Source organism: Entelurus aequoreus, linkage group LG21 (genome assembly GCF_033978785.1).
Source record: "Entelurus aequoreus isolate RoL-2023_Sb linkage group LG21, RoL_Eaeq_v1.1, whole genome shotgun sequence".
Lineage (NCBI taxonomy): Eukaryota > Metazoa > Chordata > Actinopteri > Syngnathiformes > Syngnathidae > Entelurus > Entelurus aequoreus.
The window spans coordinates 7,699,857-7,714,856 of NC_084751.1; the positions used below are offsets into that span (position 1 = coordinate 7,699,857).

The 15,000-nt window shown below is 38.9% G+C and overlaps 2 protein-coding genes across 4 annotated transcripts in view; both read left to right on the forward strand.

Annotated features, from left to right (window-relative positions):
- LOC133638268 (hepatic leukemia factor-like) overlaps window positions 1-2,199 on the forward strand; it is a 17,206-nt gene extending 15,007 nt beyond the window's left edge. For both annotated transcript variants that reach the window (XM_062030699.1, XM_062030700.1), the window contains exon 4: window positions 1-2,199. This exon is cut by the window's left edge. The gene's annotated coding sequence lies outside the window, so the exon portion shown is untranslated.
- Window positions 2,200-6,167: 3,968 nt separating this feature from the next.
- The window catches only part of si:ch73-256g18.2 (small integral membrane protein 36), a 20,515-nt gene continuing 11,682 nt past the window's right edge, over window positions 6,168-15,000 (forward strand). Inside the window, exons 1-2 of one of the 2 annotated variants that reach the window (XM_062030702.1) lie at window positions 6,168-6,974; window positions 10,709-11,175. In XM_062030702.1, the coding sequence (XP_061886686.1) occupies window positions 10,782-11,105 (324 nt within the window). In that variant the 5' untranslated portion in view covers window positions 6,168-6,974; window positions 10,709-10,781 and the 3' untranslated portion in view covers window positions 11,106-11,175. Of the gene's footprint in view, window positions 6,975-10,568; window positions 11,176-15,000 lie in introns of those variants that run through there. The other variant, XM_062030701.1, reaches the window with a different exon arrangement.

Consider the following 15,000-nt stretch of genomic DNA (forward strand, 5'->3'; position numbering starts at 1 on the left):
GTTTGAAGCTCAAGTGTGCTTTGAGTAAAAATGTTTTCAGCGATGAACCCAAAGCGCAGCGGACATGTTTTATTTTGTTAGCTCAGGAAGCTAACGTGTCGCTGCTAGCGCTAGCTCATTAGCGATTAGCCGCAAAGCTAACATGAGCTTTCAGGACAACAAGACAAGATTCTGTGACAGGAAGGTGATATGTTTGGAATATTAGAACCACAACATGGATTCTTTGTTTTGGTTTGATTCCGTTAAGAATGCAAACTGCAATAACTTGGCTGCTTCTTCTTCTGTGTTACCTGGAAGGCTACGAGTGCCGCTCAGTGCTGCCCCCCACTGGCAGGGCGAGGCATGAATGTATTTTGACTGATCAATGAACTGGACTACTGATCAAAATACAACCTTTATATATATTGATGAATATATTAAACCTTTATTGGATATATTGATGAAAATATTGAACCTTTATTGGATGTATTGATGAATGTATTAAAATGTTGATATTGTTTTGTACAGTCTCTTCTCACACTTGGATATTTCATGTGTATTTTAAAAAGTATTACTAATGAGTGGATGGTGAATGGGTTGTACTTGTATAGCGCTTTTCTACCTTTCTAAGGAACTCAAAGCGCTTTGACACTATTTCCACATTCACACACACACATTCACACACTGATGGCGGGAGCTGCCATGCACGGCGCTAACCAGGACCCATCAGGAGCAAGGGTGAAGTGTCTTGCTCAAGGACACAACGGACGTGACTAGGATGGTAGAATGTGGGGATTGAACCAGCAACCCTCAGATTGCTGGCACAGCCACTCTCCCAACTTCCCCACGCCGTCCCCGTCCACTACAATATTTCTTCAGAGACGACATTTAATGATGTTTATTGTCTACACCAGTGATTTTCAACCAGTGTGCCGCGGTACACTAGTGTGCCGTGAGAGATCGTCAGGTGTTATTATTATTTAATATCTCCTAATTAACCATTGTCGGGTGTCTGTGCTATAATAAAGTGCGGCAGATAATGTAATACTCGATAAAAACGATAAAAAATGTAACACAACCACGACACAAACAAACAATAATCAATCAAACAGAGGATTTATAACCTTTTCCAGCACAACTGCTTTCTGTTCAGGAGAGAACACACAGAAGATAATACAAATAACAACAGAAGAAATGAACAAATTAAAAAGTTGGTTTGACAAAAACAGACTATCTTTGAATCACAGTAAAACTAAAATAATGTTATTTGGTAACAGTAGAAAAGAGCATCATACACAAATACAAATAGACAGAGTAGACATTGAAAGGGTAAAAGAAACAAGATTTTTGGGAGTATTAATAGATGATCAAATGAACTGGAAATCTCATATACAAAACATACAACATAAGGTGGCAAAAAACATTTCAATAATGAATAAAGCAAAATACGTCCTGGGCCAAAAATCACTTCATATTCTCTACTGCTCGCTAGTGTTACCATATCTGAGTTATTGTGTAGAAATATGGGGAAATAACTACAAATGTGCGCTACATTCGTTAACCGTGTTACAAAAAAGATCAGTTAGAATAATACATCATGTTGGATATAGAGAACATACAAACCCTTTATTTATAAGGTCAAAAATATTAAAGTTCGGTGATTTGGTAAAATTGCAAACAGCTAAAATGATGTACAAAGCAAACTATAACCTGCTACCAAAGAATGTACAACAAGAAATATAACCTTAGAGGAACATTTGTATGCACGTACAACACTTAGAACCTTTAGCATATCTGTATGTGGAATTAAATTATGGAATGGATTAAGTAAAGAAGTTAAACATTGTACTAATATGATCCAGTTTAAGAGGTTGTTCAAAATAATAGTGCTTACAAAGTACAAAGAAGAAGAATTATTAGAAATACTTTCAACCTTATTGAAAGTAAGATATTCTTCATCTCAGTATGTTAATAATGACTGAATTAATTAATTAGATATTACAAAACTGTTGTGTGTACTAATTCACAGATGTTATTCCATTATATAAAAAGGTCAGTAAATGATTCTATATAATTGTAAACACTCTGAAGTGGGAAAGGGGCAGGATTAAACAAGCTTTGCTTCTTCCTATTCCTTTTCGGACATGATGTAAAGTGAAATGATATGAAATTGTGTGATGTATTATACTGTAAGTGTGTTCATGTTCCAAATAAACTAAAAGAAAGAATGTTTATTGTCTACACTACCTTTATTGATGACTGATCAATGTTTATTGTCTTCATTACCATTATTGACTGATCAATGTTTCTTGTCTTGACTACCTTTATTGATGACTGATCAATGATGTTTACGGTCTACACTACCATTATTGATGACTGATCAATGATGTTTATTGTCTTCACTACATTATTGACCACTGATCAATTATGTTATTTGTCTACACTACCATTATTGTTCACTGATCAATGTTTATAGTCTTCGCTACCTTTATTGATCACTGACATTTGTCTTCACAACCTTTATTGATCACTGATCAATGATGTTTATTGTCTACACTACCATTATTGATGTCTGATCAATGATGTTTATTGTCTACACTACCATTATTGATGACTGATCAATGGTTATTGTCTTCACTACCTCTATTGATGACTGATCAATGATGTTTACTGTCTACACTACATTGATGACTGATCAATGATGTTTATTGTCTTCACTACATTGACCACTGATCAATTATGTTACTTGTCTACACTAACATTATTGATGACTGATCAATGATGTTTATTGTCTTCACTACCATTATTGATGACTGATCAAGGATATTGGGTGAAAGTCGTCACCCAACACAAATCACTTCTGTTCTTTCTTTCTCTGCTGTCATGTTTGTCTTCATTCTTTTCTTTTATTCTCTCATTGTGTATTTTCACCACTAGTGTCCTCACTTTGACCATCAACGTTACGAATAAAAGGAAATATATACCAACAAATAATTCCTGGTTGAGTCCTTTTGCTGTAGACACAGAATACATCCATAAACAACATTTCAGTATAGACAGTTCCATTAAAAAATGATTTAAAGATCATTTTATGTATCATGAACTATTATTTTTATTTATTTATTTTGAATGTATCAAATACATTTGTACAGTATATTTATTCAAATGTACATTATATTTATTTTATAATTTTTATATTACTATTGTTTTTATTATCATTTCATTTTATTTTCAAGTGCATTTCATTGAACATTAAAAAGCGATGAGTTGGCATGCTGACCAGCAGGTGGCAGCACCTTCAAATGAACATTAGAACTATCAAGCCACCAATTTATGCTTTTGTTCAACAAAAATATTAGAATATTTGATTATTTCCTTCTAATACATCGTCAACATGTGCAACTTTTTGTTGATTTTGTCGTGTTTTTGCCCCGGCTAAGTTGCAAATGTACTTACGTAAGTCCATTTTGTCAAAGTGGAAGCAAACACATGGGAACATTTTGCTAATCCCAGAATGTGTTTATTTAGCGCTGCTTCAAAAGGCAGCTGGCATGGATTGAAATGTGCTCTGCCGCCCGCTGAAATGTTTTTATTTTAATCACTTGAAAGCTCACCTCTAAATACTCGGTGTTGCATTAACTTTAACCCCTGAAAAATCCCCAAATCATGCTAGCGCCAGAAGCAACAAGCTAAATTTAGCGTTAGCCTGCGACAGCACAGGCCAGAATACGCCGATATGTGAATTTCAGTGATTTAAATTCAGGGAACTGTCGAATTTGTCGTATATTTGAACAACAACAAAATGTCTTTCACCAACACACAGCTACGTGCTATCATGCTAACAAGCATGTCCAAAGTGCGGCCCACAGCTAGTTTTTCATTGGCCCGCTGCACATTCTAAAACGACTTTTAAAAACAACATACAAGGTAGAATAAAAGAGCAAACGAGAAAACGAGAAAAGGTTGCAATGTTCACTAATAACACAAAGCTGCCATGCAGGCTGTACACAAAAATAATAATAAATCAAAACTAATGTTGTTATGAATTATTGACCTTTTTAAGGCTCCAATTACTTCACATCAAATATTACACTTTGAGGGGAAATATTGCATACTTTGTGTTTGCATTAAAAAACTGTTTTTTTTTTACTAAACAAACAAAAAAATCAAACTATATATATATAAATAAATGTACATAAACAAAAAAAACACAATTTATGTCGACAGACAATTGATCTCAATTTTTTTGTTTATGTCATTTTTTTGTTTTTTACATTTTTATGACTGAGATCCTTCTGACTTTTAACATTCACCAAAATTGACAAGAGCCCAAAAGGTAAAACGTTTAAATCTATATATAATATTGATTTTGAAACAGAAAATGCATAATGGCCTCCGCACGTTTCAATTTTTTTATTCTACGGCCCTCGGTTGAAAAAGTTAGGACGCCCCAGTCCTACATACTTTTCAGGACTTTGACCAGCACACCGGCACCAGATGCAATCAGTTAACGACAATCTTGCACTCCCTGTTTTGAAATGACATGAATGTTTGTGCCACTGCTTAATAACTGTTTAATATATAAAGTTTTGGTAAACGGACTTAGATGTGATTTCCCTCTCTGCATGAAAGTTTAAAATGAGCATATATTAATGCAGTATGAAGAAGAATGTTTTAATGTAGACACATAGAATCATCATACTGCTGTGATTATATGCATCAAGTGTTAATTCAAGGCTAAGGCAAGATATCGAGATATATATATCGTGTATCGTGACATGGCCTAAAAATATCGAGATATTAATAAAAGGCCATATCGCCCAGTCCTAGAGGTAACGCTATTAAACTTCACTGTATAATTCACCAGCAGGCTCTCTGCGCCAAACATCTCAAATTTGATCATGTTATGAAACCAGTGGTAAAAGCAATCAATTCTATTCGCTCTAAAGCTCTACACCACCGACCGTTTCAGCAGTTCTTGCTTGACATTCAGGCTGAATACGGAGACGTAATATATCACAACGATGTGAGGTGGCTAAGTCGGGGGTCCGCAATGCAGCAATTTTTCTCTCTCAGTGAGGAAATTGGACATTTTTCATGTGAAAAGAGGCAACCGATGGGAGAACTGTCCAATCCTGTATGGCTGGCAGATTTGGCTTTTTTGATTGACATAACAAAGCATCTGAATGCACTGAATGTTAATCTGCAAGGACAAGATGCAGTGGTGAGCCAGCTGTACGCTCACATCAAGGCCTTTAGAACCAAGCTGCAACTTTTTCCCAAACAGAGCCCTGCACTGCGCACTTCCCAGCTTTGAAAGAGGTCATCGACAGTTTCCCACAGGACAACATCGGTGCGCAAATGATGAGTTATGCAACAGCTATCGCATCTCTTTCTATGGAATTTAACAAACGCTTTTGGGATTTTGCTGTTATTGAAAAGGACATGTTGCTTTTCTCTTCTTCCTTCTCCGTGGACCCTGATGATGCTCCTCCACAGCTGCAGCTGGAGCTCATTGAGCTGCAGTGTGATGATGAGTAAACACCAGCAGCTTTCTCTTGTTGACTTTTATAGGCAGCTGGATAAAGGCAGGTTTCCAGAAATGCGAACATTAGCTAAGAAAATTCTGAGCTTATTCGGCTCCACATATTTGTGTGAGCAGACATTCTCTGTCATGAACTTAAACAAGAACCGACTGAGATCAAGACTAAGTGACCCCCCACTTGCGTGACATTTTAGGCATTTCAACTACTTCCCTCAAACCAGACCTGGCCTCTTTACCTAAATTTAGATCTCAGTATCACCCTTCTCATTAGTGACAGCAAGTTATTGGTTTCTTGAATAAGTGTTTCCTTGAAGTCTGCTACACCATGCCAGACTGCAGAGCGCCAGTTGGAACGATGTTGGGCATCGGCTTCCCAGGTCTCTGGGTCCAGACCACAGCCCTTGAGACTGGCCTTTAGGGTGTCCTTAAAGCGTTTCCGCTGTCCGCCGCATGAGCGCTTTCCATGGTGCAGTTCACAGTACAGGAGCCTTTTTGGTAGGCGTTTGTCTGACATGCAGCAGACATGGCCAGTCCATCTCAGCTGGGAGCACTTGAGGATGGCATAGATGCTGTCCATCTAAGCCCTGTGGAGGACCTCAGTGTCTGGGATCTTGTCCTGCCACCTGATGTTGAGCAGCTTCCTGAGGGATCTCATGTGGAAGGCGTTAAGCTGTTTAGCATGCCGGCTGTATACAGTCCAGGTCTCACAGGCATACAGCAGGGCGGGGAGGACAACAGCACGGTAGACCTTAAGTTTGGTCCGTAGGCTAAGTCCTCTGCGCTCCCAGACAGAACGGCGGAGTCGGCCGAATGTAGCACTTCCATGCGCTATCCTTAGCATGACCTCCTCGTCGATGTTGCCCACGCGTGACAAGGTGTTACTCAGGGAGACAAACCTTACAGCAGCTTTGAGGTCTTCACCATTTACGACGAAGGGCTCAGTGTACAGGGCTCCAGGAGCAGGTTGATGCATCACCTCTGTTTTCTTTGTACTGATGGTGAGTCCAAAGGCTGAGCATGCTGTGATGAAGTTGTTCATGCTCAGTTGCATTTCCAGCTCGTTGGAAGCATTCAGGGCACAGTCGTCCGCAAAGAGGAAATCGCGAACCTTGGTGGTCTGTACTTTCGTCTTTGCCTGGAGTCTTCGCAGTTTCAACAGCTTGCCATCAGTGCGGTAGCGCAGGTCTATCCCCGTGTCCCCAGACCGGAAAGCATCCGTCAGCATGGCTGAGAACATCATGCTGAACAGAGTGGGTGCCAGAACCCAGTCTTGTTTGACTCCACATGGAAAGGCTCAGATGATGTGCCGTTGTCCTGGACTTGTGCCTGCATTCCGTCATGGAATTCACAGACCATGTTGATGAAGATGTTAGAGCAGCCAAACTTGGACATGATCTTCCAGAGGCCCTCTCATCTGACAGTGTTGAAGGCCTTCGTCAGATCTACAAAGGTGGAGTATAGACTGACGTTCTGTTCTCGGCACTTCTCTTGGAGTTGGCGAGTGACAAAGATCATTTTGACTGTACCACCACATTGCCTGAATCCACATTGGCTCTTCGGTAGGAGGTCTTCATGTTCGAGATGTTCCGTCAGGCGGTTCAGCAGAATTCTGGTCAGGATCTTTCCTGCTACAGACAGCAGAGCAATGCCGCTGTGGTTGTTGCAGTCCTGCCTGTTGCCCTTGCGTTTGTATAGGTGGACGATGGAGGCGTCTTTGAACTCCTGTGGCAGCTTCCCTTGGTTCCACATGGTGCAGAATAGGTCTACCAGTTGTTTGGTCAGAGGTGGTCCACCAGCTGTGTAGATTTCTGCTGGAATTGCATCAGCAGCAGGTGCTTTGCCATTTGGAAGCCCTCTGATGGCTTTGATGACCTCAGCTTCCATTGGTGGTTCGTCAAGGGAGGTGTTGACTGGGACTTGAGGGAGGCGTGCAATGGCTTCGTCATTGATGGCTGAGGGGCGATTGAGAACACCGTGGAAGTGCTCAGCCCAGCGCTCAAGGATCTTCTCTCTGTCTGTAACCAGTGTGCTGCCATCAGCACTGAGGAGAGGGGGAGATCCTGATGTTGTGGGCCCGTAGATGGCCTTGAGGGTACTGTAGAACTTCTTGCTGTCATTCTGGTCTGCATAGGACTGGATCTCGTCAGATTTTCTGCAGAGCCAGTCGTCCTGCATCCGACGCAGCTCCCGCTGGATGGTTGCTTTGATGTTCTTGAGGGAATACTGTTTTCGAGAGGATGTTGGATCACTGAGGTGGGCTTTGTGCAGATGATGTTTCTCCTGGAGAAGATCTCTGACGTGATCATCGTTCTCATCAAACCAGTCCTGTTGCCTGCGGGCTGTAGGTCCTACTGCATTGAGATCAGCAGTGTGGACAGTGTCTCTGAACGCAGCCCAGTTCTCCTCGACGTTCCGAGAGGGTTTTAGGTCCGGTAGTTTGCTGGTGAGATATTCAGTCAGGGATTGCTTGACAGAGGGATTAGTGAGCCTGGAAACGTTCAAGCGCTTCAAAGGTTTGGAACCTTGAGGCCTTCTGAGAGGATGGATCTTGATGTTCAGCTTAGACACAAGAAGCCTATGGTAAGTCCAGCACTCTGCACAACACACCGCCTTTGTAACCCTGACATCCTGTCAGTCCCTTTGCCTCACAATGACATAGTCCAGTAAGTGCCAGTGTCTTGAGCGGGGATGCATTCATGAGGTCCTGCTGCGCTTTGGGAGGCTGAAAACTGAGTTGGTGAACAAGAGCTCATGTGCCGCACAGATCAAGATGTTCATATACGTGCAAGCACGTCTTGGGAGGAGGAAGGGGAGGGGTTTAGTAGCCCATGGAGTGTTTTTGAGGGAGTTGGAAGCGGGGGAGAAGAAGGAATACAACAAAAAAGCGTTGTTTGGTCATTTTAACGTGAAATAAATTATATCGATATTACGATATTTTCTTAATTCATATCTTGTTTAAAAATATATCGATATATCTTACAAACTCTATATATCGCCCAGCCCTAATACAGTATACACACATATAGTATACAGTATATATACATACACACACATATACCTATATATACTGTATATATATTAGGGCTGCAACAACTAATCGATTAAATCGATTAAAATCGATTATTAAAATAGTTGCCGATTAATTTAGTCATCGATTCGTTGGATCTATACTTTGCGCATGCACAGTTTTTTTTAGTTTTTTTTAATAAACCTTTATTTATAAACTGCAACATTTACAAACAGCTGAGAAACAATAATCAAAATAAGTATGGTGCCAGTATGCTGGTTTTTTTCAATAAAGTACTGGATAGGATAGAAATGTAGTTTGTCTCTTTTATCCGATTATTAATCGAAGTAATAATCGAAAGATTAATCGATTATCAAATTAATCGTTAGTTGCAGCTCTAATATATATACACAGACACATATATACGGCGTGTAAATATATATATATACATACATATATATATGAAATATAATACAAAAGAAAACACATTTTTGTGCATATGTAAAGGTGTTCAGTTATAAACATTCATTCACTTTCTTCTTTCTTTCATAGACCTAAACTTTACCGCTGCCAGTAGTTTTTTCTATATTTGTATTTAATGAGTTGTAGGTATATTTATTTCAGTATAAAAAGTTTTTTTTTGTTTGTTTGGGTTCTGCCCTTTTTGTCAAAGAAAACTATGTTTTTTTATGGCAAACACACAAAATATGCAAAATCTTTCTCAAAAACTATTTTTTAAAGTGGAATATTTGTTGTGAAGTAATCGGAGCTTTGGATACGTCAATAATTCATAAAAACATTGATTTTGTTTCAATATTATGTTTTGAGCAATGACAGTTTTAAAGAAAGAAAAAACAGTTTGGTTTTATTAGTCAACATTGCAACTTTTTCTACATTTAATTTCACCTGTAAGCTTTTTTATTCCACTTCTGTTATGTTTTTGTTTATTTTAATAGTATTTTTAGAACGTGTTGTGGGCCTTTAAAACATTAGCTGCGGGCCGCAAATGGCCTCTGGGCCACACTTTTGACACCCCTGCTATAGATAATAAAAAATGACATCTGCTAAATGTATGGATAAAAAGCAGAGCATTTATCATAACGCACAGTCAGCATATCTGCTTCAGTAAACAATGACGGTCATGATGTCAGCGATGCGAGCGACACTTGCTAACTTGTCAGCCACTTCTCAAAGAGACTCCTTTTCAACAGTCCTCGCACATTAACACTTCAAAAGGCACATGTTTGTTGACCTGCAAAGTATGTTTTTGGGATGGAGGAGTCTGGTTGGGTGCTGGTTAGCTTCAAGCTAACAGCTAGCCTGTCTCCATCCTCGAACGATGTGGATCAAGCGGGAGATAAAAGTGAAGTTTCCATGGACTCACAAGTCATTTACTGGAGCCATGGCACAGGATGAAGTTAAAAATGTTGACTTTACACTCACCTTAGTGTTGAACATGAAGTCTTTCTTTTGACAGCACCTCGCGGTAAAGTTCTCCGAGTGCAAACTGAGGCAGTATTTGTCATTGATTAACTTTCGGCGAATCAAAATTTTAATAAATTGTACCAGAAAGTTTATTACTTTGGAGACGACCAACAAAAACGCGGAGAAGTCCCGGTCGGTAAAAAAAAAATCTGCGTCCCAGGGACGAGCGGACTTCTGAAAATGTGTGTCCTTTCTGATTTCAATGCGTAAAAAGACACAAAAAGTGCTTTAACGCCAACACTGCCTCAGTGTCATATCTTTTAGTATTTCACAAATGCTTACTGTAAGCATGCTATTGTTAGCATTGTTCTATTAGCATGCTGGCTTTTTTGTTACTTGACACTATCTGGCCAGCATGCTAACTGTTACGGCTTTGGCTCTTCAGCATTCACAGGAACCTTCTACCAAAACTCAATTTTCTAGTTCTTTGAATTGTACCGGTTTTGAAGGTGAAAACTACCAAAATGGCCACCGCATCCTTTATTTGTCAGTCTGCTTTGGTCCGTCCTCCCTGTGGCGTCCCGTGGACGCGGGCATGAACTTGGCGAGGTCCAAACGAGGCTTAAGTTATTAAAAGTGAGCAGCTTTAGTGATTGGTTGGTGAAATTGAAGGTTGGAGGAGCAGCCAGGATTAATTCCCATTCGGCACTGATCCCTCATTTCATCTCTTGCTCTTTCGCTCCTCCTGCCAGCTGTCCACCGCTCGCCACCTTTCCCACCCGTCCCCCGTCCGCCGCTCGTCGGCCGTGGATATGAAGCGTCAGAATGGGTTTCATGGAATTCTACCTGGAGATTGACCCGGTCACCCTCAACCTCATCATCCTGGTGGCCAGCTATGTCATTTTACTGCTGGTCTTCCTTATCTCCTGCATCCTGTACGACTGCCGGGGCAAAGACCCCACCAAGGAGTACGCCCCCGACAACGCGCCGCCACCGCCCAGCCAATCGCCCATCCGCCTGGTGGTCATGCAGAACTCGCCCGCCTCCGCTCGGTACGAGCCCAACCACGCGGCGCCCCACGCCGAGTTGCAGACGCCCGACCTGAGCCGTGACCGGGGCGAGCGCGAGAAGAGGAGCACGCTGGTGTGAGGACGGGAGAGGGGGAGGGGCGCGCCCCGACCCTTGAATCGTTTTCAACGGCCATGGAAGGTGCAAACAGGTAAGGTGACCTCACCTTTTCTTCATATTTGAGCTGTCAAAGCTAACAACCTAATCTCTTTATTGACACTAGCTTAAATGCTAACATGATATTTGTAGCTTACACACTGATGTGTTTATATCTAGATTGGGGGTGTGTCGTTTCTAAATGGGGAAATTAATGCGTCTTGTATTTATGTTAGCATTTAAGCTAGCCTGTGAGATTATCAAAGTGTCCGTCATTTTAATTGAAAAGAGTAATATTAACTATTAGACGTTTTACCGCGGTTTTCATTAATATTGTTTATCGTTACATCCCAGTGTGTGTCAGCAAAATAAAGATGGTGTCCATTCTGTGTAGAGTTGTGAAAACATAATTTTTAATAAACAAACATTTGCATAAAGCAAACAAATTGTCCAGTCCAATGTTGATATTATTAAAAATCTGAAAATTATCTGTCTATGGTACACTTTTTAAAGATAAAAATAACTTCTACTGTAAATTCTGGACTGTAAGCTGCTACTTTGTTCCTGCACTTTGAACCTTGCGGCTTATAAAACGGTGCCGCTAATTTCTGTATTAGTTAAAAAAACAAACAAACAGCAAATACACTGAAAAAGGAGTGTTATTGTTTTTGCTACGGCGCCATCTTTTGGACGAGTTTGCTCACTGCAGGTGCTGCAGTGCCCTTCCATTTAGTGCTTTCAACCGGAAGTAGAAGAGCCGTTCCTTCTTCTAGCCGTCCATAGCGGTTCTACTCGTATGGATTCTTAATTTATCACTCCAAGCAACGGTTATAAGTTTAACAATAAAACTAAAACAATTCTTACTTACTAAACCGTCCCATGTGTGATGTCTGTAGGAGAGTTTTCATGCATATTAGTACGCGCTATCGTAATTCAATGAAACTAGCGTCGTAAGCATTAGCTAATATGCTAACACGTTTACGAGTGTCTGTGTTAGTATTATTAACTTACAATTGTATTCTTTTTGTATTGTTTCACTTTCACAAATTCCTCAGTAAATTCACCAAAACGTCACCGAAGAGTTATTGAGTCTGTTTAGCTGATTGGAGAGCTAGCTTTCGCAGCTAGTGGGTCCACGAGGATGACTTATGTTTTGTTTGATCAGCCGTTTTACTGCTGTGTTATAGACACCATTTGGAAACAATTAAGGTATGTAAATAAACATTTATAAAATATTTCTGTGTAAATAACTCATTTCACAACAAGCTTAGAGTCCGGTGCTAATAAATGGAAAAATATTTTTCCCCCCTAAAATTTAGTGGGTGTGACTTATATACCAGTGCGCTCTATAGTTTGGTAAATATTGGCGATTAATTACAATTAATTGAGTTAACTACAGACAAAATAATGGTGATAAAATTGAAAATCTTCATTTCCCCTCGGGGATTACTAAAGTATTTCTGATTCTGACTTAAAATGATTTTTGCAATATTTAATTTGCTACTTAAATGATAATAAAGCTTCTGACATACATGGGCAGCAAGGAAGCGCAGAGATAGAATTGCAATTCAGAAGTGAATATATTTTTTTACCCAGCACCCCTAATGGTGATGGGAATCGAACCTGCAACTTGCCACAAACCAGTAAATGCCTACTCAGAATAGAACAACATGAAAAACATTTGGATCCCTTTTCTGTTGTCACGGCAACATGGCTGCCATCCATCCTTTAAATAAAACAACATAGCGAGCTAATGTTAGCCGCTAACACTAGCCAGCTAATGTTAGCTGCTAACACGCTGCATGTTATGTTGCAAATACAGTACATGAAGTGGCACCAAAGCAGTTTGATTTCAAGCTGTTCATGTTGTAAAGCTTCTGTTTAACACGCATTTTGCAAAAACACAACTTTAATCAAAATGTTGTCTACATGTTGAAACTCTGCTAGTGTTTATGTACAAAAAGGCACAGTTATATTGCTGAAGATTTTAAAAAAAAACAATCACTCACTGTTAGTTTATTTAAATGATATTTTTTCAGTATCTAATACATTGAAATGTATTATGTTTGCAGATGATACAAATGTATATTGTTCAGGAGAAGACTTGAAGGAAGTGTTAAGGATAATAGAGGTTGAGTTGATTCAGCTAAAAAAATGATTTGATATCAATAAGTTATCATTAAATGATAAGAAAACTAAATTTATGGTGTTTAGTGGTGCAAGGACTAATTGTGAAGCAAAATTAAAATTAAATCAAGTGGAAATTGATAGAGTATATGAAACTATAAATTCTTGGGAATAATAACTGATCATAAATTATGTTGGAAACCGCAGATTGAATATAGAAAGGGAAAAATATCCAAACCCATTGCTATTCTGTATAAAGTAAGACACATGCTGAATAAGATATGTCTGCATATGTTATATTATTCTTTTATTTTTCCATATTTAACATATTGTGTTGAAGTTTGGGGAAATGTTTATAGAACAAACATAGACCCAATAATTAAACTTCAAAAAAGGGTCATTAGAATAATACACAAAGCGTGCTACTATGAACATACCAATCCATTATTTATAAGTTCTAATGTGTTAAAATTTTCAGATATTGTGTTTTTAAAAACAATGGAAATTATGTTTTGAGCACAGAACAACAGCCTTCCAGCTTGTATTCTTTCTTAGGTTATTTAAATTAAGAGGAGAAAACTGTAATTTACGGGGATATGGATTTTTGAAATAGGTAAAGTAAGAAGGAATATAAAATACAAATGTATTTCAGTTTTAGGAGTTAAATGGTGGAACAAGCTCAGCGATGAGTTGAAGACATGTAGCTCTTTGTTAAAGTTTAAGAAAACCTTGAAAGGTGAAATAGTTGAAAGTTATCAAATATAGTAACAATTACTTTCATCCCATTGATTTTTTTAACGATGTTCCAAGCAATCTCATTTTCAGTGAATGTATAGGATAGGCAAATATAAGCCTTGGCTTCAGCCTATTCCTTTTTCAGTCATTCTTTTTATTTTCTTTTTGTGCGTAAATGTGTATGATTGTTAAATACAATCTGTACTGTTAAACTGGTCACACAAAATGGTTGATGGTTGATTATATGGCCGAAATAAACTTATTTCATTCATTCATTCATTCACTGTAGTCCATCATAAATTCACATTATAGTCCGATGAATAAAAGAGTTCATGTTAATAAAGCAATGTATTTAATTATCCTGCCAGATGACAGGATTGATAATAATAATCTGATTATGAAATCATGCTAATGTGTGATGGATTACACGCACACACATACTGTATGTGCACGTCTCAATGAGAAAGTCCATGTCCACACCGACACAGATACTTAATAAATGCATACTTATCTCTGCGTTTCGGCCTCTTGTCCACGCGCATACTTTTGTCTTTAAAAAGGCAGATTTTTACCAAAGTGTAGAGAAAATGCATATGTTCCTTTTGACTGTACATGTACTGTAAATGTACAATGTATTTATATTATTCAGATGTGAATAATACTGGATAATAGACTGTATTTATGTTATTCACATGTGAATAATGCTGTATAATAGACTGTATTTTTATTATTCACATGTAAAAAAATACCTCAGTGTTTATTGTCTATTGTGAGCGAACTGTGATGCTGAATTTCCCCCAGGGATCAATAAAGTACTTTCTATTCTATTCTATCCAAAACTCTCCACTTAGCGTGTGCTTGTACACGGCACAAACGGAGACTTGTGATGACGTCACGGTTGTACGCTGTCATTTCCAAGGTCAACAACACTGCCTTGCTGCCTTTAAACACACTATAAGAGGACTTAATGTATGTTTGAACGTAAACAAGCTGCTCTTTTCACTCAACATTAATAAAA